Source organism: Pseudorca crassidens, chromosome 11 (assembly GCF_039906515.1).
Source record: "Pseudorca crassidens isolate mPseCra1 chromosome 11, mPseCra1.hap1, whole genome shotgun sequence".
Taxonomy (NCBI): domain Eukaryota; kingdom Metazoa; phylum Chordata; class Mammalia; order Artiodactyla; family Delphinidae; genus Pseudorca; species Pseudorca crassidens.
In genome coordinates, this window is record NC_090306.1 from 1,114,079 (window position 1) to 1,139,251 (window position 25,173).

The 25,173-nt window shown below is 58.9% G+C and overlaps 1 protein-coding gene and 1 non-coding gene across 22 annotated transcripts in view; both read right to left on the minus strand.

Annotated features, from left to right (window-relative positions):
* Positions 1-25,173, minus strand: part of CACNA1C (calcium voltage-gated channel subunit alpha1 C) — a 469,600-nt gene that overhangs the window by 55,551 nt on the left and 388,876 nt on the right. For 12 of the 21 annotated variants that reach the window (XM_067755986.1, XM_067755977.1, XM_067755982.1 and 9 more), the window contains exons 19-29: positions 22,776-22,905; positions 20,282-20,411; positions 19,140-19,199; positions 15,398-15,504; positions 13,269-13,356; positions 12,658-12,765; positions 11,643-11,695; positions 11,185-11,331; positions 9,788-9,989; positions 8,325-8,483; positions 7,787-7,897 (exon numbers count right to left, since the gene is read on the minus strand). In XM_067755986.1, coding sequence (XP_067612087.1) covers positions 7,787-7,897; positions 8,325-8,483; positions 9,788-9,989; positions 11,185-11,331; positions 11,643-11,695; positions 12,658-12,765; positions 13,269-13,356; positions 15,398-15,504; positions 19,140-19,199; positions 20,282-20,411; positions 22,776-22,905 — 1,295 coding nt within the window. Of the gene's footprint in view, positions 1-7,786; positions 7,898-8,324; positions 8,484-9,787; positions 9,990-11,184; positions 11,332-11,642; positions 11,696-12,657; positions 12,766-13,268; positions 13,357-15,397; positions 15,505-18,952; positions 19,013-19,139; positions 19,200-20,281; positions 20,412-22,775; positions 22,906-25,173 lie in introns of all 21 variants that reach the window. The other 9 variants (XM_067755985.1, XM_067755974.1, XM_067755984.1 and 6 more) reach the window with 3 other exon arrangements.
* On the minus strand, positions 24,519-24,626 carry LOC137203108 (U6 spliceosomal RNA). Its single transcript, XR_010932938.1, has one exon. It is a non-coding gene; the product is annotated as a U6 spliceosomal RNA (small nuclear RNA).

Consider the following 25,173-nt stretch of genomic DNA (forward strand, 5'->3'; position numbering starts at 1 on the left):
CTCGCCCTCCCCCCTTCCCGACGCAAGCCACCTAATGGGCCGGCCCCTCCTTAGCCCCAGGGGGCGTGGCCCACCGCACCCCTGCAGCCTCCACCTGTGCCCACTCTAGAGAACCTGCCCTCAGCTCCAGAGATGCGTCACCAGGCCTGGCCCCTCCTGTGTCAGACAGAGTGACTGCCAGCCTCCAGGGGAGGGGAGGCGGGCCCAGCTCATGCAGCCTTGCCGGGACTGTTCCTGCCACCATCGTCTGGGTCTCGGCCCTGCTAGCAGCCCTCCCCTGCCCCTCCCACAGGTCCAGGCTGGCGGGTCTGGACACCACTGCTCACAGGCGCAGGGGGCTCGTCCCCTCCCAGTGACTCTCACGTGGCCGTGTCACCCAGCGTGAATCATCTCCACGTTAAATAATGAAACGCAGCAGCTGCCCTGCCCTCCCCACAGGGGGCCTTTCCACGAGTGCTGGGTTTATTTTTGATCAGACTGACTTCAACGCCCCCGCCCATCTGGCAGATCACCGGTAAAGGGGGTGCGGGAAACTAAACAGAGACGTTTCCCATTATAACTAAGGAATTATAGACATATATATATATATTTACATTATGTGTATAGGTGTGAGTTTCCTATACATAAAGATTTAGATTTTCTCTGAATTTTATTTAAGGAAATTAAGGAAGTAGTACTAAGTATTTATTGCCAAAAGGGAGTTTTGGTTCTCCAGTGATTGAAGCCCACCAGCCTGAAAGAATGTCTAAGTTTCATGCAAGTTCCGAAAAGGAAATATTCTTGCTGGCTCTCGGTGTTTTTAGAGTTGGACTTTCCATGTCGGAAGGAAATAGAAGGAGACGTTCACATTTCTAGTGGTAGTTTGAGCTGCGCTGAACCTTGGCCGCTAACCGGCCACCGAGTCCCAGTTTCTGCTACACGTTACCTACTTGCTCCTCAAGCAAACGATCCCTAAATGCTCTTTCAGGACCAGCAGGGCCACTCTCCCCGGGGCCTTTCAGGACCAGCAGGGCCTCTCTCCCCGGGGCCTTTCAGGACCAGCAGGGCCACTCTCCCCGGGGCCTTTCAGGACCAGCAGGGCCTCTCTCCCCGGGGCCTTTCAGGACCAGCAGGGCCACTCTCCCCGGGGCCTTTCAGGACCAGCAGGGCCACCCTCCCCGGGGCGGACCCGGCCCGCACACCGTGGGGCCTGCCCCCTGCAGATTTCCCAGACGCCCAATGGAATGGTACTGGGGGCCTCTGGGAGGTGATTAGGCCATGAGGGTGGAGCCCTCAGGAACGGGACTGGGGTCCTTGAACAGGGGACCCCACAGAGCTCCCTCGCTCCTTCCACCTGCGAGGACACAGCTGTGAGCGGACGGGGCCCCCTTCATTGGACGTGGCCCTGTGCTCCTATCTGGGACCCCCAGCCTCCAGACCGTGCGAAGTAGATTTCTGCAGTTTGTCCTGGCAGCCGGGCAGACTGAGATGGCCATGACGCCACTCAGGCCCAGCTAAGCCAGCCTCCCCACATTACCGAGGAACGGACGCGGAAAGGACAGCCCTACCTGCCCTCCCTGCTCGTTCGAGGTGATGCTGAGGGGGGAGGTGGGCTTCCTGCTCTGTCTCCAGAATTTCGTCTGTCGGTGGGATCTGGGGGCAGGGGATGATCAAGCAAGAGATAAAGTAAACTTTGTTTTGTAAGAAATAAAGCCTCACAAAAATCTTTGCCCCTTGCAGAAACGTCCGCTTGGTTAAGACTGTTAGGAGGGGAATTAGGGCGAGTGGTACAGCTGGATCCAGAGGTAAAGCTGGAGAGAAAGCAGGTTTTAGCTGCAATGTGGTATCTGGTGAAGACAAAGCCAGTTTCTAGTAGTTTCAGCTTTCCAGACAGGAGACGGAATGGCCCTGGCTGGCATCCTCTCCTGCCGGTCACCCCACTTTCTCCTCCATCTCCTGGTCCTTTACTGGCTCTAAGGAAAGGGTCCTGACGTTCTCTCAGTAGCTCAGGGAGGACTCCCTCCCAGGACCCCAGCCCGATTGCTCCTGCCTACGGGGTCTTCCCGGCACTTGGAAGAGCCCGGCCCTGGTTCCTCTCGCCCCATCTGCCCGGGCTGTCCCGACGGAGCCTACCGTTTGGTGTGGTCCCCGCTGGCCTTCTTCAGGGGGACAGAGGGCAAAGCCGATTTTGGACGTTAAGGAACATCATAGCCTAAACTTGAGTCCCGCTTGAGCGGGAAGGCAGACGGGTCCCTTCCCTCATCAGACGGTCACCTGCTGGGGGGCTCGCCCTGCTTCTCCACCCGCCTGGCCCCTCTCCCAGAGCGGGGGCGGCTCGCTCACCGGGGACAAGGAAACACCAGAGACGGCGGGTCCAGCCTCGGAAGCCCCCTCCCCATCTGCTGGGGCAGGGGTGCCCCTGGGGAGTCCCAAGCTGTCTGGAGGTTGTGCTCATGTGAGAAAGGCTGTCACTAAAGTGGAAGCAGATGCTGGGTCTTCAAGGAAAGAAGGTTCTGGATGTGGACAAAGCTGAGGACAGACGGAAGAACCGGCTGCAGTTTCCTGGCTGGAGACAGTCTCCCTGAAGGCTCCCTGACCCCCCACCCCCACCCATCCTGGCCCCTTCTGCCAGTCCAGCCCTCATCTGTCCCTCTGCCATGGCCCAGGGAAGGAGTCAGCTGGTGATGACTCTTCCTACCTTGACCGTTCACCCCGGAAATCTGTACCGTGTCTCGGGCAACAGTCCTTCCCAAGACAGGAAACCGTCCTAAGGATGGCAGAGGAGACTTTGTTCTGGGGGCACCAGGGTCCAGGACCCTCACGCACAAGCACAGCCAGAAATGCGGGGAAGGCTGCCTTCGCGCTCGGCAAGGCCAAGGCCGTCCACACTCCCAGCTCAGACTTCCTGGCCGAGCACATGGGCCTGGCCCGGCCCCACAGCCTGGTGCTGGCCACTGAACCGCCTGCCTCGGCATCTGCAGCTCCTGGACCCGGGAGGTCCGGGGACGACTGGGGGGCCAGGAGGGGACCCACACGGGGGACGCCGGGCCAGGAGCCGGTCTTACTCTTCCCACAGGGCTCCCACACCTGAGATCACCCACCTGGGTCCATGAAGCCAGAGCAGTTGGGGTGAGGCGGACGGATGGAGGGATGCAGACCCCGCGAGCGGCCTGCGGAGAAGCGGTGTCTAGAGCCCCATGGCCCATTATGGCAGCCGTCGGCCATGTGGCCACACAGATTTGAATTAATTTAAATAAAATTAAGAATCCAGGCCTCGGCTGCATGAGCCAAGGTGCCCAGGAGGCGGGTGGCTGTTCACAGACCGATGGTGGGCACGGAGCGTCTGTATTCCTGCAGACGGTCCTGGCGCTGGTCTGGAGACCGCACGCGTCCCTTGGGTTGAAACGCCTTTGGGCCCCAGTTTCTCCTGCGTCAGGAGCGTCCCCGAGGCTCCAGTTGCTCTTACGCCCAAGAGCCGGGGGCCAGGGGGGCGATGAGTGTTTCCATTTTGGTTCCACTCGCTTTCTGGACTGTTCTCGGCGGGGAGGGCGTGGAAAAGCGTTTTGATCCCAGAGAGCTGTGGGGTCGGGCCCTCCGGGGGCAGAGACGTGGCCGCTCCCTGACTGGGCAGCACCAAGGGGATGGGAAAGTCTCAGAGACAGCTGCCCCCGCTTCCTCACCTGCTAAGGCCCAGGTGAGTCCCCGGGGGGAGGAGGGGGAGTCGGGAATCCTCCCACCTCCCTGGGCCGATCTGCTTCTCTGAGCAGGAGCCTGGGGCCCCTTCTCCCTTCATCACCCGCTGGGTCATGGTCAGCAGCAAGTTCCAGGCACACGATCACCCCACCCCCCAGAGCTGAGCGCGGAGCGTCTGGGGCTGGCCCTGCCCTGGAACCTCCACAGTCACGGAGAGCTGCCCAAAGGGACTGAAGCCTTGGAACCCCCCGGGTCGCCCTATTGACCCTGAAGGACTTGGGTTAAAGTTCAATCTGGAGTTTTAACTGGGATTGTACTGAAGAGAAATGACATCTCTGTAACATTGACTTTCCCAATTCATGAACATGACATATTTCTCCATTTACTGAGTTTTCTTTAACTCCTCTGTGTGAAATTTCACAGACCTTCTGTAAAGATCTTAGAGGGTTTTGGTTAGATTTATTCTTAGGCATTGGAGATATCTATATCTATATCTGTATCTATATCTATATCTATATATATCTATATATATATATTTTTTTTGCGGTACGCGGGCCTCTCACTGTTGTGGCCTCTCCCACTGCGGAGCACAGGCTCCGGACGCACAGGCTCAGCGGCCATGGCTCACGGGCCCAGCCACTCCACGGCATGTGGGATCTTCCCGGACTGGGGCTCGAACCCGTGTCCCCTGCATCGGCAGGCGGACTCCCAACCACTACGCCACCAGGGAAGCCCAGGCATTGGATATTTTTCAGTGCTTATCATAAACTGCATCTTAAAAGTTTTTTCCTGTCTTTGCTGATAAATTTCTGTTCATGATAGGAGGACAGTCCAGCTACTTAGTTAACTTCAGACGATTCTATGCGAAACCCTTTCATGCTGACCAGCTTGGTCCTGCACAGTCTTGTGGGGCCCAGGGAAATGTCCAGGGCAGTCCTCCGCTCGGGGAGAAATTCCCTCTGGCCATTAGGTGTCCAAGACACTCCTGTCACCTGCCCCATTCTTCAGACAGAATGTGAATTTTAGGAGCAGAGCAGGGATTTACTTGAGTCCATTTATTTTCCATAAGGTGGCGAGCAGAACAGATGGAAATGAAGACCGAGAACATCAATTACCATGAGGACAACGAAAGAACGGGGCCAAACTACAAACCGACCGACCGACCAGCCAACCAACCACAGAGACCAAGGGACAGAGCAGGAAGCCCAGCAGGCCAACCTCAGACACCTGATGTTAGGACTGATGGCAATCCCTGCGTCCTTACTGCCTACTGTCCTTCCTCAGCTGACGCTCGCAGGTGCAAACTCACTCGTGGCACAAACACACGATCACATTAGGAGCACCGGTTCTAGGGCCAGATCCAGCTAGATATTTCCACCAGGGCTTCAAGTACTTTCTTTCTTTAAAAATTTATTTATTTATCTATTTTTGGCTGTGTTGGGTCTTCATTGCTGCACACGGGCTTTTCTCTAGTTGCGGCGAGCGGGGGCTACTCTTCATTGCGGTGCGCGGGCTTCTCATTGTGGTGGTTTCTCTTGTTGTGGAGCACGGGCTCTAGGCGCACGGCCTTCAGTAGTTGTGGCACATGGGCTCAGTAGTTGTGGTGCACGGGCTTAGGTGCTCCGCAGCACATGGGATCTTCCCGGACCGGGGCTCGAACCCGTGTCCCCTGCATTGGCAGGCAGATTCTTAACCACTGCACCACCAGGCAAGTCCCCTCAAGTACTTTCTGGTTTGGTTATCTTCCTGGAAATTTTGGGGATGCTTCTCTTGGAGTCTACTCCTTAACGAGAATCCAGGAACCCCACTCTCCTCCCAACTGGACAGGCTTGTTTGGCTGGCCAGGCCGGGGACCCTCCCCCTCTGCTGCCAGAAGCCCCGGCAGGGTATTCCCAGAAAAGGTCCATTTCCCTTTTTCTTTATGCCAGACAGACCCTGGCATGTGTGAAATGCAGATGGCCCCAGGATGGCTCTCTTACTTCTCTGGAAAAGTTTCTCCTATTTCACCCCATCTTCTCACAACAGAAAACTAGAGATGGAGGAAGTTGGGTGCTTTATGGTTTAGAGCACCCTACCTGGCTGCTTCCCGGGAAACGGGCTTTTGCTCCTGGGTGTGCAGGATTCAGGGAGAGTGTTTTCCAGGCAGAGGCCCCTGCAGGTGTCACTGCCACGTGCTCCCTAGGGCAGGTTTGCCCAGTGCATCTCCTGAGCTCGGGAGCCTGACTCAGGAAGTCCCCTGCAGGGCCCTGGAGCCGGCGTCAGGCATCATCTGAAACACGTCTGAGTCAACGTGGAATGACTCAAGTCTTTGAAATATGTAAACTGTATGTCTCACAAAACTGGGGGAAAATGATGCCGGTTTCCCTCCTGGAGGCTGTCGTCTGAGCCGGAAGCTCAGCCCCAGCGCGGCCCGGCCGCCCGGCCTCCCCGCCTCCCCGGGGCACGCTGCTGCGGGCTGTGAGCCTGCCGGCTCCTGGGCGGCATGGCTGGGAATAGGACCGCAGGGGACCCCACAGAAGGTGGCCAGGGACATTCCATGGTCTCCTCTGCCCCTAAATGGGACAGGTCTTGGAAGGGAAAGTGAGACAGCGTTTATTTGCTGCTCTGGAGGAGACAGGAAAACACCATTGTTATCACCAAACGGCATTCATTAGGGGTCTTATTCTCTGAAAATCAGCCAGGTTCCCAGGCGTTCTCAGTGAGAGAGGAAGACTCGGCACGGTAAGAATACGGTCTGTCTTGTCTTTGAAGCCCCTCAAAGGTGGTTTCCCTCTTTCTGGAAAGTTCCCAGCAGAACACCTGGTGTGGGAAGATGCTTGCTAACAGCTCTGTGTGGCGGAAATTACATCGACTACAAAGTCAGACACACCGGCTTCTATTCCCAGTTCTGCCGCTTAATGATGGTGTAATTAATACGCCACTTAATTGCTCTGAGCTTCACTCCCCTCTTCCCCAAGATGAGGAGCTAATGCCTATCCTGGAGAGGCGTCCTGAGGATTCCACGCGACGAGGTGTGTGTCGCACTGCAGGTTACTGAGAACGGTTGGTGGAATGTTAATTCAGAGAAGACGACGCAGATCCTGGCGCTGAATAGGAATCCGACAGCCAAGGGGCACCCCTCCTGGCCCGGCTAGTCCTGGGGCAGGGGATCGTCTGAATGGAAATGGAATAGAGGGCCAGGGACTCCTGCTTTCCACCCCCCGTTGACCTGTGTTGCATCTGGAAAAACTAGTAACAGCGGGGAAAAGAAGGTTTGGAGAGCTGCCCTGCGCGACCCTCTTAGAAACAATGCGTTCCTTCTCATCGCCCCCCAGAGCTGTGCAGCAGCGGGGAGCCTCCAAGCCCCTGGGATACCCCCTCCGGGGCAGCCGCCCCCTGTGACGCCCAGGTCAGTGGACGCCGGCGATGCTGACCTGTCTACAGGGCCGGAGACGGAAGGCCTGCTTGAACCGGGTCACCCTCTGTCCTTGAGGCCCAGGGGCAGGTCGGGTGGGGAGGGCACAGATAATCCAAGTGACAGGGAGCCAACCTGCCCTGCCCTGCCTCACTCAGCCAATGGCTCTAATCTTCTCTCCCAGCCTTTTTTCTAGAAGCTGCTTACAAGTAGCAAAGCAGAGACATTTGCAGGTCCGTCCCGTACTGGAAGGTACAGGGGGCAGTGATGCAGCCCTGAGGTGGGGAAACAGACACCCAGCCCTGAGCAAACGCAGCCCCGGCTCAGCTCTTACAGCCAGGCTCTTAGTCTGCGCGGCGGGCAAAACGGGGAGAGAACAGAGCCCGGGTGGGTCTGGGGGGCTGGGCCTCGAGAGGTTTGGTTTCCAGTCTCTTCTAGATGGCGTGCCGGGGGCCGGGGCCATGGTGGGGAGACGAGGACCGTTCTGCCTGCCCTGCAAGGAGGTCTGCGCAGGCACGTCCCTGTTCCCTGTGTCCAGACCACGGCCCGGCCCGCGGGCTGAGATTCTGCTTCGAGGAGCTGGCCTGGCTCAAGGCCTGCGGGCTCCGGAGCTGGAACGTTCATCGTTGGGAGGGTACGGTCGGTCGCTGAGCCTCTGCTCCCACTGGCCCCCACCTGTCCCCCGGCGCCGTGGGCCAGAGGCCCGTCTCAGAGGCCTACCTTGGGCTTGAAGGCAATGAGCTTCAGAATCATCTCCACCGTGAAGAGGCCGGTGAACAGCATGTTGAGAATGTTCATGGCGATTTTGAACAGGCAGCTCTGCCCGTAGTGCTGCAGGGGCGGGGGCCGTGCATGAGCCGGGGCTCGCTGCTCCCGGCCACCCCTCAGCACTCAGCCTGGGGGGCCGACCACCCCCGTGGGGCCCCGCAGGTCCCTCCCGTCTCTGCCGGCACCGCCAGCGCGGCTGCGCAGAGGCTCGTGCTCCTGCCCTGATGGGGAGACAGCCCCGCCGGCCTCCTGGTCCTCGGGGGGCTCCACCCAGCTCGGCCCCCCGACGGTCACGGCCCCTTCAGGGTCCCCTGTGCTCCACTTCCCTCCCTCCATCTCATCGGCCCAGGATCCTGGGATCCTCCACCCTCGACAAGGGACACTTGTGCTTCTCCAGCTGCCCCCCCGCCCCCGCCCCCTTGGCCAGCGTGACGGTGACACGCCGCCCACGCGCCCACCGGCAGATGCCACGCCGGCCCGCTGGACCGACCTGCATGGCCAGGCAGATGGTGTTCAGCAGGATGAGGACGAACATCAGGTACTCGAAGTAGGTGGAGTTGACCACGTACCACACCTTGTACTGGTGCTGGTTCTTGGGGATGTACCTCCGCAGGGGCCGGGCCTTCAGCGCGTACTCCACGCACTGCCGCTGCGTCGGGGAGACGGGGGTGAGAAACCCGGATGCTGGGGGATGGCGGGGGTGGGGGGTGCAGAGGAAGCTGCACACCCCAGGGGAGGGGTTCTCTGGGGGAGAGACATCGTCTACAGCTCTAGCTCGTTTATAGGTTGAGCTGCTACTTGGACGTGTTTTGATTTTCTATCCCTCCCTCAACGGGGGAGACACCCTCTCTAGTTAGTCCCATCAGGGCGTAGTCAGGGGGTCCGTGTCCCCTCCTTTCCATCTCGGTGATGCCCACTGTGCACTGCAGATGCTCGGTGGCATCTGGTAAATACCGGCTGACTGACTGACAGTCTGTCTTCTCGCTGATGGTTTCCCAGCCACAGACTCTCCTGGGGGCCCGTCTCTCCTCAGTGTTCCTCTCCTGTCCTAAGTCCATCTTCCTTATCTGCCAGGGTCCGCAGACTAGAAGTCACAGCTCACGGCCAGGGGATGGGATCCTGGGCCGACTACACTCCGGCCATCTCTGCGCTGTGCCCGGAGCCCAGGTCAGGACCAGGGTCCCCCAGGCCCTTCTCTCACCCAGCCTCCAAGCCCGACCAGCGCTGTTCTCTCCACTTCTACCGTCACTTCTCGCCTACACTTGCTAATTGGCCTCCCTCTCTCCTGGCTTCCTTACAGTCCAAAGTCCAGGCCCAAGGTGTGGACATCGGAGCTGCAAGGGGTGCAGCGGGCCTGACGGGGGTGCTCCTTACCTAGCAGAGCTCGAGTCCCCCGTGGACGGGACGCATTTCCCGTGGACGCTTTCCGGCCTCCCGACCGCACACCCAGCCTGCCCTCCCGGCCGCGGAGCTCAGCCCAGGGCCAGCGTGGCCGCATCCCTCCTGCTGGAGCCCTTCCCCCCCGCTGCGTGCACAGCCTCTCTGTTCTACAAGAAACCATCTAACAGTGGTTTCTAAGCCGTCCTCTCCCCGCCCCAAACCTCCACCCTCACTGTTCTGGTTTCTTTCCTCTATCAACGGTGCCGCCCCACCCTGGGCACCTCTTGACTCACCGGCTTCTAGGTGTGGGCGAGAGGCTCTTTCACAAAACCCCCCAGACCCACCACCGAGTCTCCCTGAGGAGCTGTTCACAGACCCTGTTGGTGAGCGCGGCTGCAAAGCTGGATCTGCAGGGTCTGCGTCCCTTCTGCCCTTGGGCCTCCGGGAGACACTGGGCGGGGGGCCTGGGGCTCTCTGCCAACCACAGCCTCCCCCGGGGGCCCAAGCTGCAGCCCTCACCCCCGGCCCCTGGCCCCCCGGGGAACCAAGCTGCAGCCCTGCCCCCGGCGGCACCTGGTTCTTGTCCAGCTCGCAGTTCTTGTACTCCTGCTCCCCCTGCTCCTGGAAGGTGACAATGACGAAGCCCACGAAGATGTTCATCATGAAGAAGGCGATGATGATGATGTAGATGATGAAGAAGACGGAGATCTCCACGCGGTAGTTGTAAATGGGGCCCTTGTCCTCCGTGTGGGAGTCGATGGAGCGGTACAGCAGCCTGGGGGGACAGCCCGCGGAGGGCGGTGGCGATGACACCGCTGCTCCGAGCTCCCCGGGGCCGGGGGGCCGGAGACAGCTCCAGGCCGAGAGTCGGGAGGCCTGCGTTCAAGCCCCAGCTCTGCCTCTTACTGGCTGTGTGACTTGGGCAAACCACTCAACCTCTCTGAGCCTCAGATTCCTTACCTGCAAAGTGGAGACAATAATTCCGGACTTTCCTACCGGGCAGGGTAGTTGATCTAACGTATGTGAAGGTGTTTTGAAACTGGCAGGAGCTGTCTAACTGTGACATGAGTCATGGCCATTGGTTTCAGATGCTGGAGCTACTGGTAAATATTGAGACAGCTTTGCTGCTTCTCTGGCAGAGACCCGGAGGGTTTACAGTGAACATAAAATAAGTCTGAGAACGAGTGTCCACTTAAGATAGAAACACCTGATCAGGAAAAACGCCCCAGGCTCACCCAGATCATCAGCCATGGCCTGGTTTACACTCAGGTGGCCCGTGTCTGCCGCCCAGCTGGGCCGCGGCTACGTGCCCGTCGGCTGCTCCCTCTCCGGCCTGTTACTCCACACGGCACGTGGCTGCTCTCTAGGTAGCACAAGTATTTCACCATTTAATAACGGTGCCTCTCACCTAAGGGCACGTGCTGTCGTTGACTTAGAAATATCTAGAGTTTCCTGACATTCAGATGATCGTGTCACCGGAATACACACGGGGGCGTGAGGGAAGCAGGTGTCTGTACAGAGATACACGGAGCCCCTCCTGGACAGGCCTGGTGGAGGGGATGCAGCTTATGGGCCACCGGGCTGGTCCAGGCCTGGCAGCACTGCCTCTGCAGGAACTTTCCTCCGCAAATCAGACACAGCTCCCTCCAAGGAGACTGCGGCAGAGGCTAACCAGCGGGCACCTCCGCCGTCTCTACCCACGTCCGTGCCTGCTGGGAACTTCAGTCCTACGGTGACCCAGGGGCCCCTCCACTCCCAGATGCCATGAGGGTGATGACAGGCTTTACTGTGGCTCAGTCTAGCTTGGGGAGGGGAGCTACAAGAAGCTCGTTTTGGGTTGAAGCTCTGAGATCCAGAAGAAGAAGAGTGGTGTTTGGGCGGCAACCACGGCCCGTGGGGAGCCGGAGAAGTATGGTTTCTGGGAACGGTGTGGAGCGGCAGTTGAACCCGGCCCGGAGCTGCGTACTCACTCTGGCCACCCCTCAAAGGTGGAGACGGTGAACAGGGCCATCATAGCCGCCAGGACATTGTCAAAGTCAAACTTGCTGTTCTCCCAGCTGCGGGGCTGGATGATGGGGTGATCCACCTCCCCGTCCTTGTATGTGACGTAGTTCCCCCTGAGGAAGGGAGAAGGGGCTCGTTCTGGGCTCTCCCGTCTCCCCTCAGCCTACCCACCACTGCCTCCTGGCTTGGGGGTGGGATGAAACTGGCTAAGCTTAAACCCAGAGCTCCAGCCGCTGGGAAGATGTCAGGGGTGGAATATTCAGGAACAGATGATCTTACGTGTTACGTCAATAGGACCAGACAACCCGTGGGCAAAAGTGCAGCCACCACTGCTGTCAGAGCCAGAACGGGCCGCCCGTCCTCCCAGGACAAGTCACCAACCGCCTGGAGTCAACCAGCCTGACTGCCCCCCGGCCGTACTCACTTGCATTCGGCCTCTGTCTGTTTGGAACTGTCCGAGCAGGTGTAGAGCTTGCCCTGGAAGGTGGAAGAGCAAAGTGACTGGAGAAGCTCCTTAATCGAGGGACCAGTCAAAAACCGATTAGTGATATCGCCGTAGCCAGCTCTGCGCTGGGGTCTCGGGACCAAAGTGTAAGGAGAGCAGAGCCCAGACGGGAAGTCAGGACTCAGAGCGGTCGGTGCACAAACACGCCCTGGGCTGCAGGCACCCGACCGAAGGGAAGCCCAGACGCGAAGCTGGGCCCACAGGGCAGGTCTGGAGAGGGAGGGGGGACGGGCGGGGCTAGGGGGCTCGGCGGTGGAAGTCAGGGCACGACGACACGGTGAGGGGAGAGCTTCAGGGGGAGAAGGGCAGAAAGAGAAGGGCAGGAACCAGGGACCCGGCCTCCCCGCCGCCGAGGGCCCGCCAGGAGCAGGGCGAGGACCCAGACAAACCGGGGCTCTGCAGCGACCTGGGGGGACTCGGTGCTGTGGTCACAGGGAGCCCCGCGGGCTTAGGTGGGTGACTCACACGGAGGGGGCTGGGGATAGCAGCCCCTCTGCTGTTCTCTACAAGGAAGGGCCGGGCGGTGGTGGAGGTGCGTGCCTCCGCGCTGCTCTCCTCAGGCTGGGGGCTAGCCCTCCTCGGGCCTAGTCCTCCCCTGGTCTGGGAACTAGTTAGTCCTCCCCCGGTCTGGGAACTAGTTAGCTCTCCTTGGGTCTGGGAACTAGTCTTCCTCTGGTCTGGGAACTAGTTAAGTCTTCCTTTGGTCTGGGAACTAGTTAGTCCTCCTCTGGTCTGGGAACTAGTTAGTCCTCCTCTGGTCTGGGAACTAGTCCTCCTCAGGTCTGGAAGCTGGGAGGGGCTGTGGGGAGGCCGCATCCAACCCCAGTGTGACCCAGCACCGTCCCCTCCGTGTCCCCTCTGCCAGCTCCCGTCCAGGTCCCAGAAGCTGGTGGGCGGGAAGGATGGAGGGCCACAGGTCCGGCCGAGACCCCACCTTGAAGAGCTGGACCCCGATGCAGGCGAACATGAACTGCAGCAGCGTGGTGACGATCACGATGTTCCCGATGGTGCGGATGGCCACGAACACGCACTGCACCACGTGCTGCAGGTGGACAGAGGGGTCGGGCCCGGGGCCTGGGCTGAGCCCCCTTGACACGAGCCTCTCAGAGGAGGTGCGGGCAGCCCTTTGCCACGAGCGGGGGAATCAGACTCAAAGGGGCAAAGCGCGCGTCCTCCTAGGTCACGGGGTGATGGAGCCTGGTGAAACCCGCGTCCCACTGGGCTCCAGGAGACCACAGGGACCAAAGCCCCGCTAACCTCCCACGTTCTGGGGGCAGCAGTTCAGGGGTCTCATCGCTACCTGGGGCTCGGGGTAGTGTGTGTGTCTCCTTTTGCGGAAGCTCTGCTGAGAAGCTGGGATTGTGAACGGGGGCCTCTGCTGTGGCTCCGTGTATCACGGACCCGGGATGGGAAGTGGGGCTGAGGTGCTGGCAGGAGGGTCCCGGCTCCGACCCGGGAGCCTGACTGTCGGCCCTGTCTCCCGCCTGCCCGTCGCCTCACGTGGACCCCCAGGCTGAGGCTCCCGCGGAGGCCCGCCCGGCTCACCTTCAGCCCCTTGGCCCTGTTGATGGCCCTCAGGGGTCTCAGCACCCTCAGGACCCGCAAGATCTTCACCACATTGATGGCGCTGGACCTGGGGGAGAGGACGGGCGGGGCTGAGCCTCTCCTGGTCCCGCGGCAGCGGAGGGTGAGCCGCTTCCTGGCAGGAGGTCCCAGCCCAAACGGAGAAACTGGGGAGTCTGCTGGGGACTTCCTCGCCCCAGCACCATTTCCCGTTCTCTTCTCCCACTGCAGGGACCCAGAGCTGGCCGGGGACTTTCTTGTTGGCGAGCAAATCACGGGAAAAGCATTTACCGTGAGCCACTAGCAGTGTAATGTGCTACTCGGGGGGTATCTACCGTGCCGAGGACACGTGGAGCGACGCAAAGCTCCACCAGACCCCGGCCACTGCGGATACACTTCCTAACTGTTGGGCCCTCGCTTCTCCATCTGTAAAACGGGGCAGCGATCACCTCACGAGCTTGTTGCAAGGATTAAATGAGAAAACGCACACGAACCATCTAGCAGCCTAACTGGCACATGCAGTGATGTGAACACGTGGTGGCTTTTATTATCATGAACTTGAAGAAATACTGTACGAATGGTGGGACCTTGGGTGGAGGAGATACCTGGTGCTCACCTGCAAACCCAAGTCCCAGGTGGCTGCCCATCACGCTCCCTCTGTGCACAGCACACCCAGGCCTAGAGGCGACGGCTCGGACACCAGACTCCGCGCACCTGGGGCGCCAGGGCCCAGCCGGCTCCCCTGGGAGCACAGGCCACTGCGCCCTCCAGGGGCACGCAGGCCCCTCACCACGGCGGCTGGCGGGCTCTCTGAAGCGTCCCTCGCCCTCACCCACTAGCCGCCTTTGGAGAGCCCTTACCCTCCCTGGGACCTAAAACACGTGGTCCCGTCAGCAAGCACTGACCTCATGCCTCCCGTGTCAGGACGCCGTCCGCTGAGAGTGGGCTGGGGGAAAGCCCTGTGTCTCTGGTTCACGACTCTCTGATCACAAGGGACTCAAAGGACCGCCCGACCCATCCCAGCATCTCAGGGACAATGGGAGGGACGGAAAGGCCAGACTGAGGGGGGATTCAGGGACGGAAAGGCCAGACTGAGGGGGGCATTCTTGGCTCGAGGGTAAGAGTGATCTAGTGGCAGTGACGGGATTAGACCCACAAGCTCACAGGCAGACAGCCTGGGGTAGAATAAGGATGATCCCAGCAAAGGGTCTCACTCTGAATGCCTCCACCTCTGCTCCTTCCAGGCCGACCACGGGGACAGCCTCGGGACGGAGCCCCAGACGCCTCTGCCCTGCCACTGGGGTGACCCGGGCCGAGTCCCAGGTCCTGACCTCAGTTTTCTGTCTAGAAAACAGTGATCACATCACTGGCCCTGCCTGCCTCATGGGTCCTGTGAGGCTCAGAGAGGAGTGTGTGCGGGAAGTGCTGTGGAAGTTAAGTACAGGGTTAGCATTACCAGCTGGGAGAATTCAGGAGAAACTAGTAATGAGATTCTTCTAAACTTGAGCACGTTCACAGCCTTGGGTGCAGGTGGAATTGTCCGCAGAGCATTTGAAATCCCTCAGGCCCTGGCTGTAGCCCAGACCAATTAAATCAAAGCTTGGGGGGTGGGAGGGGTCCAGGCAAAGGTCTTGTTTTAAAGTTGCTCCGGTGATTCCCCTGCACAGCCAGGAGTGAGGACCAGTCCCTCCTCCCTCTCCCTCCCTCATCAGGGGCTCTGACTGGAGACCCGAGAGGAAGGGGCGGGGGGAGTCAGGGCTGGCCGTGGCCACCGCAGGCCTGGGCTGAGGGTGCCCGCGGAGCCAGTGGGAGGGCCCTGGAGACCTTCCTCTCTCGTAACTGGGCCGGGCCCACCTGCTGGGTGAGATCCAGACATGGAAACAGATCCTCGCTTGGGTCAATGTACCCCAAGGGTCCCACCACTGAGGACCCAGACACCAGAGCCACGGCCGCCGGCGAGGGCCTGTCCCGCTCCCAGCCTAGTTCCGCGTGGCCACAGGCAGGCCTCCCCGCCACCAGCTGTCATCTCCCCCCACCCCTGGCTCCCGGCTGTCCTCTCCGACACTGTCCCCCATCCACGCCTCCCTCGGGGGCCAGGGGGCCCCACTCACTGGATGCCGAAGGAGATGAGGGACACGCTGACCACCAGTAGGTCCAGGATGTTGAAGTAGTTCCGGCAGAAGGAGCCCTTGTGCAGGAAGGCCCCGTAGGCGGTCATCTGGGGGGACACGGGGAGGCACGGCGTGAGCAGCCCCCGGGCTCCAGAGACCCTCACTCCACCCCTCCCCACACGGCACCTCCGGCCAGGCCCAGGTGAGGAGCCTGGGGGTGACGGGGGCTGGGGGGCCAGGACAGGAGACATGGTGCCGGGAGCTTCTGCTGCTGGCACTGCTGCAGCCCCTGAAGGCTCCCTCGCGCCCCTGTACGCTCAGGTCCCCCACAGCCCCCGCCACAAGCTCACTCCACCGCAGGGCCCGCCTAGGACACGGTCCTCTGGGGGGACCCCCGGTGGGGACCAGCCACCCTGGCTTCCCAGGACTTTCCTGGCTTAGTCCCAGGCAATCCCTCAGTCTCGGGCAGACCCTAACGCCCGAAGTTCTACCAAGGACGCTGGCAACCCGCATCTGTCCACTTCCCAGCCCCAGGCAGTGCTGATGACCCAGGCCTAGTCCTCTGAGCTCCATTCTACTGTCTGGTTCTGGAGCCGTGTGTTCAGAGGGGCCGTGGGCACCACAGTAAGAGCACGGCTCTGGAGCCAGGCCACCCTCTGCACTTTGAGTGCCCGGGGCAAGTTACTCAACTTCTCTGAGTCTCATCTGAGAAATGGGGCAACGAAATCCTCTACCCTGGAGGGTGGTAAGCGCCCTCGGGAATTACACGCAAAGCCCTTAGGTCACTGTCCTGCAGACGGCAAGCTGCATGCCAGGCGAGCTTCTCTACAGAGAACTGGACTCGGCCGGGGAGCTAGGACTTGGACTCTGGGCCCCTCCTGTGATGGGGAGGATGTTCAGTGCCCCCTCTGTAAAGTGGCATCCCCTTCCCTGCCGTTGGGAGGCGCCTGCTGGAGAACCACGTGAAAGCCCCCTGGAGACTAAGAAGGGACCACCTCAGGGGTGATAACTGCCTCGGGTTTGCTGTCACCACCCCCCTCGGAGCTCAGCCTAGAGCCGCTGTTGAGGCCCCACAGACACCTGTCCGATTTCCTTGACGTGAGCTAAGGGCCAGTGGATTTCCAGGTGAAGGGCTGAAGGGTCACAGCCGTGAAGTGACAGCCAAAGGGGGAAATTTGGAGCTGACGGCTTAGAGCTTGGAAGCAGCTCCCTGGTCACCTGGGGCCAATCTATCTCTTTGGAAACAGAGCGTGCGCAAGGCAGCCCGTCCGCGGAGCGATTCAAAAGCAAACACAGGGGAAATTGGCAAAAATAGCTCTTGGAACCTAATTCTTCCCACTTATCTCCTGCAGGAGGGGGTCACAGGGGACTCAGGCACCTGTGTCCTGCAGGAGCTTCCAGAAGTGGGTGGCTTATGTGCAGGGCCGCGGGGAACACAGCTGGGATCTGTCCCAAAGGGCCGCGGGGAACACAGCTGGGATCTGTCCCAAAGGGCCGCGGGGAACACAGCTGGGATCTGTCCCAAAGGGCCGCGGGGAACACAGCTGGGGATCTGTCCCGAAGGCCTGCAGCTGGAGGGGCCGCTTGCTGTCCTGTCTCTCAGTGGAGGTCTGGGCCCCCGAGTGCGGGCCCGGGTGCTTCCATGGTTTGTGTTATCTGAGAGGCCCTGAGCCCCGAAGGCTGGCGAGTGTGTGTGTGTGTGTGTGTGTGTGTGTCTGTGTGTGTGTGTCTGTGTGTGTGCAGGCTGTCCGCCCAGGCAGGGCCAGAGGAAGGGTGGCCATAGGAGAAAGGGCAGGTGGACGCTGGGAAAACGGGGCATTTATTTGAAAGCTCCCTGTGAGATCCAGGGAGTCAGGTACCCAGTGCAGGACCCCCCTTTTACCCTGTCTACTGACTGCCACCTACCCTACTTCTGCTCCTAAAGTCCTAACCTTTGCCCAGGAAGAGCCTCGCTGGGGAGAGGAAAGGGTTGAACGCTGGGCTGGGAGGGCAGGACGCCCCTCCGTCCAGCCAGCTCCGCTCCGGGCAGCAATGCTGCTCATTGAACGCATCTTACCTTCTGCAATCTCTACTCGCGGGTTCTGGTCCCACCTCCCTCCTCCTCTAGATGACAGCCCTTGGCATCATTCAGGCCAACTGTCCTGGTCCCACAAGGCTAAACGTGCCCAGGCCTTCCAACTGTCCCTGACACTGGACACCCCTCCTGCACGATGGTCACCTCCGCCGGGCAGGATGCCGAGCCCAAGGGCAGGGCAGAGGGACCCGGGGGACCGGGTGCAGGCAGTGTCCTGGGGCCGGGCTCCACCTGGAGGCACAGTCAGGCAGCGTAGAAGCGGGAAGCAGAGGGAGAGGGTGGGCGGGAGAGAGGATCTCGCCAGCACCGTGCTTGTAAGGAGACGGCAGCCTTGGAGGAAAAGGAGCGCCGCTGAGGCCCACCCGGGAGCTGGGGGAGGGTCTGAGACCAGGAAAGAGTGTGGCGTTTGTGTGCCTCCCCGAGTCTGGAGTCCAGGGAAGGGCACCCACGCAGCCAGGCGGCCCCGGTTCCCTCTCCCCACCCCCGGGGTCAGAGAGGAAACCCGAGGAACACTCCTGGTTTCCTCTTGGTTAACGTCTGGTTAGCTGGAACCAGGAGGTCTGGACAAAAAAAAAGAAGGCTTGCGAAAGTGACCACTCAGGTTGTATGTGGATGTGACAGGCCGTCCTCGCCTGAAGGAGGCCGGGAGGGAGGGTCTGGGGCTGCCACACGTGCAGGGTGGGAGGAGCCCGGACCCCGGGGAGGCACCGAGCGGGGCGGCCCTGCCGACCGTGGTGAGGGTGACCCCAGGCTCTGGGAGAGAACGGGAGTCACACACACTCCCTCGACTCGGAACTCACCCCCGAAGCTCGGGTGGCCTGGGAAACTTGAAAACTCTAACAGAGTAGATGTAAGTAATATATTAATTGTATATTAATAGAAATAACGAAATAAAGCTTAGGGCAAACGCCTGTCACCCGAAGCTGCTCAGACGTGGGCTCTACTGTGCTGGGGTCACTGGGCTGGAGTGGGTCCAGCCCCTCAGCCCTGGGCTCTGGGTTCCACACTGAGCCCTGGAGGACATGCTCCCTCCTCCAGGCCCGGGGCAAGGGGTGAGGCAGCAGAGCCTCGGGGGTAACCCAGGGCTCAGAGGTGTCTGCAGGGTCTGTCCCAAGCCCTCGGTTGGGACACTGGCCTTGGCCCCGTGATTACCCCCACACAGGCCTGTGCTGACAACAGGCCTCCGATGGGCACAGGCAGGGTGACTCCCGGAGGCCCCTGAGCTTTCCCACTTGTGTTGTTTGTATGGCATCTCCTCTGGGCAGGAGGAGGAAAGGACGGTTCCAGCCCGGGGCAGGCGTGGCTTCCAGAGGCGGTGGGGGGCGGGTGGTGCCCGGCCAGCCTCAGTCCGACACTGGGCACAAGGCACAGAGTGAGGGGCACAAATTCCTCCAGTTTCAGACTTGAGAGTAAAAACGAGTGAAAGAAACAAGAGGAAAGGGGCAGAGCACAGAGAGAGGAGGCTTTGCTGCGTGCGTTACCTTGAGGATAATTTCTAACGTAAAGATACTAGTGAAGACATAGTCTGCGTTGCCTAGGATCTGAAAGATAAGCACAACCAGATTAGTGGCTCCGAGTGGCCGGACAACAGAGCGTGTGTTAGGAGCAGAGCAGCGACAGCCGGACAGGACAGGACAGGACAGGGCAGGAGCGGGGGGCATGCATTACCTTCAGAGCAATTTCAATGGTGAAAATGGTAGTGAAAACAATGTCAAAATAAAACAGAATCTGTAAAACAAAGAGACACAGGGTGGGGATGGGGCAGGGATGGGAGAAGCAGGACGGGAGGAGGGGTCACCAGCAGGAAGTCACCCAAAGCGGGGAGCCTTTCCGTGGGGAGACAGTGGAACGGGTTAGGGGACCAGAGGCACTGGCACAGCACTGGGTCCTGGCGTCCCCAGATCTGTGAGGGGAGCTTCCAGGGCCGACTCAGCTGGCCCTGGGTCTGGCTGGGTGCTTTTCTCATGAATTCAGTTTACTTACAAACCCAAATCAGGCCGCTGGGACGCTTGTCAAAAGGACAGCGTGGGGTTTGCTTTTCACTGCATGAAATTGCAAAATGCTTAATTCGCATTGGCATGACGAGCTAGTCTCTCATGTTCGTGGGACCCTACGCCGCTGCTGTGCCCTTCAGGGTGCGGAAGGGTGCACCCCAGGCTAGGGGCAGGCTCCGGGGTTCATGCTCTACTACGTCTCAGGTGATGGATCAGAGCGAGGGCCAGCGCCTTTCCCAGTAAGAAAGCTCTGGACCACGCAGGTGGCAGGACCACCGGCCGGCTTGGCAGGTGGTGGACTCCTCCCTTCGTGCCCACCTGGTTGGGATTTGGTAAAGTTTCGAGGCTTCGAGATATGGCAGGTCTTACTCTGGCCTATGATGTAGGTCACCGGAGCCTGGGGTGGGCTCCACATTTAGTTTAGACTTTGCAGAGGGTCACTGAGGCCCTCCTATGCGAGGGAGGCCTCATCAGAGCACCCATCTGCCACTGCCCCCAGGCGGCCAGGACAGGCCAGTGTACCTTGGGGCAAGGTATAGACCGCTCAGTTCCAGGGAGGGGGACCCCCGGGGAACACCCGCGGGCCGCGGAGTCTGCTGTGGCCCGTCAGGCTGGCCTGAGGCGCTGGGTCCGTGGTCTCCTCCGGCTAACGGTCCTAAGATGGGTTTCCACCCAGCTCTCGTCTCTTAAGGAAATGTCTGCTGTGCCTCTGACCCTGAGATGCGGGCTGGGCTCTGGACTGAACGATGGGGTCGGGCAGCCACAGAAGCTGGGGGCCACGTGGCGGGGGCAGGGTGCAGGGGACGAGGTACCTACGTGGTTCCTGAAGGAGGTGTGCTGGACGGGGTCCTCGGCAGCCAGGGAGATGCTGCTGAGCAAGATGAAGAAGAGGATCAGGTTGGTGAAGATGGAGTCGTTGACGATGCGGTGGCACTGGAGGCGGAACCTGCAGGGGAGTGGGAGGGGCCGTCACGCAGGGCCGGGGCCTCCGCCCCTTCAGCCCCGCGACGTCCCGCTGCGGCGGAGCGATAGTGCGACCGCCCGCCACGCCGTGTGCCCACCCACAGGGCCTCGGGCTTGCGCCTGAGACCTTTGGGAACCCCTACATTTCACATACTGCTGTGACATCACCCACTGGCTTTCGTTTGGGGACGTCTCTCCCATCATTAAAAATAACGGCTTTGTGAGATCTGCTTCATGTGTTTATGTACAGGGAGCAACAGGGCCACCCAGAAGCGTGGGCGCCCAGACCCCGAGGGGACGTGCTTCCGTGGCAGTAAGTCAATCCCGCACCTTGGCACAATGACAAAGAACGACACATCTGACCCCCGAGCGCTCACGGTAGGTCCTCGGACGCTGGGGGTGTCATTTATACTGTCTCACCTTGACAGTAGGAGGGGAGGAGGGTGTGATTAGCATCTTCATTTTATAGATAAAAACCACTGACACCAGGAAGGACAGGCTTGCCCAGACACAGTGTGTGTGTGTGTGTGTGTGTGTGTGTGTGTGTGTGTCCAGGACTTGAACCTGGCCGTCAGGCTTCTGCTCCTGGCGTGTGGTTGACTAAACGCTCTGAGAGACCTTACTGATGCAGGAGCACCAAATTCTGGAAAGGACAAGTTTTTTGAGACAATTCTGGTTTCACGAGAGTTAGGAAGGGTCTGCAGCGATCCTCCCCAAACAAACAAGCCAATCCACTGAGCTGGGGTCTGTGTGACATGCAGCCGGGACGGGCAGAGGCGCCTGACGAGGCCAGTAGCAGCACAGCTGTCAGGAAACTTCGAGCCAGTCGGAGGTGGGGCAGAGGGGCCCGGGACCCCTAGGCAGAGCCAATGCCCTCAAGGAGCATCTGGAAGAAAGCTTCCAAGTCCTAATTTAGGTCCATGGGAATCTTGCTGATTAAGACGAAGTATTGGGGTCACAATCAAAGATCATTAAACACTCAGGAACATAAGCCACTGAGATGGGAATCGAAGAAACTACAAATAATTGACTTACACGGCCCCTCCCCAAAGACTGTGTATGTTGGAAACATCAGATCCACATTCTAGAACAGCTATATTTGAAACGTTTTATGGAATAAAGGACTTGACCACAAAGATGATGAATCAACAAGACACTCAGACATAGACAGATGGAGCTGGAAAACCAAGCAAGACCTGGAACTGTCTGAAGTGAAAAGATATAAGCTGAGGTGAAAACTGGTTTACACAGTAACATAGAGATGAAGAGAGAATCGAGAAATTGGAAGATATATCTGAAGAAATGAGCCAGAATTCCAACCGAGAGACTAGGAGTGAATGATATGAAGATGTGAATGTGTGAGCTGGGAAGGACAGAATGGGAAGGTATAACTTGCGTCTACTTGGAGCAGCTGGAGAGAAGGAAGATGAGGCAGTGTGTGGAAAGACTACGCTTCAACTTTCCAAGAAGTAGCTATTCTTCTCCTAATCTTTAATGTCGTTCAAGAACTGACAAGAATATAACTCCATAGACTTAGAAACAGAACATATTCCAAGCAGGATAAATGGAAAGAAATCCATGGTGGTAAAAGTGCGCAACCCCAGAGACAGCAGATGACGTTAAAAGCCGCTGGAGACAAGGGGCAGACTCTGACTAAGGAGCAATCGTAGGCATTCCGACTTCACAGGGGGATAACACACCCAACACGCTGAAGCTAAAACCCGTCAACCTGAAAGTGTGTACGCAGCCAAACTACCTTTCAAGCACAAGAAATGCAAAGGAGTACAGATGAACAGAGGCCAGGTGAATTTTCCGTAAAAGACCTCCTGAGGAAGGTACTTCAAGGAGGAAAGAAAATGATTGCCGAGGGGTGGACCGAGATGCATAAAAAATGGGGAACAGATAAAAAAATAGTAAGTGGTACGTAAATCCACACACACACTGTCTCCACAGGCACTCACGCCTGACTTGTCGTGTGGGAAATAAAGGTCGGGCCCCAATGCTCACCAGCCACAAGGTAAGGTAGGACGTCCGGGAGGAGCTCGAGCAGTCTAACTACTTTAACTCTACTTTGCAGGAGAAGGTTTAGGCTCTTGTGCAACTTTAGGCCTTGTTAAGTTAAATGTAATCACCAACAGAACAGAAACAGAGTTTACACATGTCACAAAACGGAGAGAAAAGCAAACCCAGGTCTTCTGATTCAGAATCCAGGACTCTCTTCCCTAAATCCGTGCCTGTTTACACAAGCTGCGGGGAGCTGGGAGAGTCCCAGCCCCACCCAGAGGCTGGAGGGCGCTGACACCTGCCGGGCTTGTGTCACAGAGAGAGCAAAGCCCCGTGCACACACCTGTTGCTCGGGCTGAAGATGAAGAAGGCGCTGGCTTCTGGCATGGGCACCGCCTTCTCCTTCAGGTGCAGCTCAGAGAGGGGGCGGGGACGGGGGCCCACGGGCATCTCAGGCTCCTCCTCCTCGTCTCCTGCAAGAAAACAGCACCGCTCTAAACAGCTCCATGGCTCCCGCTTATTTTTTTATTTTATTTTATTTTATTTTGCGGTACGCGGGCCTCTCACTGCTGTGGCCTCTCCCATTGCGGAGCACAGGCTCCGGACGCGCAGGCTCAGCGGCCATGGCTCACGGGACCGGCCCCTCCGCGGCATGTGGGATCTTCCCGGACCGGGGCACGAACCCACGTCCCCTGCATGGGCAGGCGGACTGACTCTCAGTCACTGCGTCACCAGGGAAGCCCTCCAGCTTATTTTTACCACCGTGCGGCTTCCTTCCAGATGCCCTCCTACGGACAGGAATCAGACATCATCCACATCTCTGGACCAGCCAAGACACCCAGCTCTCTCCCCGTGGGCACGGCTGGAGCTCACCTCTGCTACAGGAAGACTCCCCGGCAGCACACGAGAGGGGGCTGAGAGTAGGGTGACCAACTCAAAACCTGTCCTTGTTTTTATTTTTTTTATTTTAAAAATTTATTTATTTATTTATTTTTGGCTGTGCTGGGTCTTCGTTGCTGCGCGCGGGCTTTCTCTAGTTGCGGCGAGTGGGGGCCACTCTTCACCGCTGTGCGCGGGCCTCTCACTGTCGCGGCCTCTCTTGTTGCGGAGCACAGGCTCCAGACACGCAGGCTAAGTAGTTGTGGCTCACGGGCCCAGTTGCTCTGCGGCATGTGGGATCTTCCCAGAGCAGGGCTCGAACCCGTGTCCCCTGCACTGGCAGGCAGATTCTCAACCACTGCGCCACCAGGGAAGCCCCCCGTCCTTGTTTTTAAATGGAAGTTCCCACATCCCAGGAAACTCTCAGTCCCCTGCAAATCGGGGTGGCTGGTCATCCTAGTTGTCAGGCACTAGCGACAGGTGACCAGGTGAGACTGGGGCACTGCCAAGCGTCCTCACCCTTCTGGACTGCAGGCAGGGGAAAGGGCGTGGCTCAGTTGACCTGACACCCCGGCAAACAACCCCATCCTTGAATGTTGCAGGAGCTTAAAGTCCACATTCTCCCTATTCCTGAAAATACAAGAAAACACTGTGCTGTAGGGGCAGTCGGGCCGTAATCCTGCCATAACAGGCCCTCCGTCCAAAGGTCCAGACGCTGACACCAGTTACAGAAGCACTTTGTTCTCCAGGCCAGCAGCCACACTGAATGTGGACCACAGGCACACAAGCTCACTGGCCATGGAAGGAAACTGCATACCCTGTTCTTGTCCAAGGTACTTAAAAATGTTTAGAAGGGAATGGAAGTTAGGAGCATGCCTTGATCCAAATCTTGGATCTGTTTCTTTCTGGCTGTTTAAGTTAGTGTCTCTGTGCCTCAGTTTCCCCATCTGTGAGATGGGATAATAGCACGTATGTACCTCAGAATGGTGCTATTACAATCTCCACCCACGGTAGACACTCCAAGACCGTAAATTAGTGTCTAGCATCTTCCTCGGTCTGTCTGCTCTTTGCCTGTTATTTCCCGACAGACTTTCCACACACATCAAACTATTCTCTGAACACTCACTGTAGTGGGTTGAATAGCATCCCCCCAAATCCATGCCCACCCGGAGCCATGGGATGTGACCTTTTTATTTTATTTTATTTTTTAAATATGGACCACTTCACGAATTTGCGTGTCATCCTTGCGCAGGGGCCATACTAATCTTCTCTGTATCGTTCCAATTTTTAGTATTTGTGCTGCTGAAGTGAGCACGTGACCTTATTTTGGAAAATGCACCTTTGCAGATGTCATTAGCTATGATGCTGTCACAGTGGACGAGGGTGGGCCCTCGTTCCGGGGACTGCTACCCTTGTAAGGAGACACAGGGGAGGAGGACGGAGGCAGAGATGGGGCTGAGGCTGCAACAGCTGAGGAGCTCGAAGGGACTGCATTGGCCGGCAGAGTGGGGACTCTCCCCAGAGCCGCTGGAGGGAGCTCGGCCCTGCTGGCATCTCGCTGTCTGGCTTCCAGGCTCCAGAACCGTGAGAGGACGAAGTTCTGTTGTTGAAGCCTGTGTCCGGGGGCTCCACGAAGGTGGCTCAGCTCTCTCCCTGCATGACCTGCCCGTCAGCCCCTCCGCAGAGCTGTGGGCACCCCCGGCTCAGACAGCACCTTCACCTGGCCTTCCTGAGTCCCTGCGCCCAGGAAGGACCTTCCTGTGAATCCCAGCAGCACCTCCGGCCTCCCACGCCCACCTGGCACTTGGGACAAAAACGCCCCGGGTGCGTGACTTTCAATGTGCCTGGCTCCGTCTCCTCGT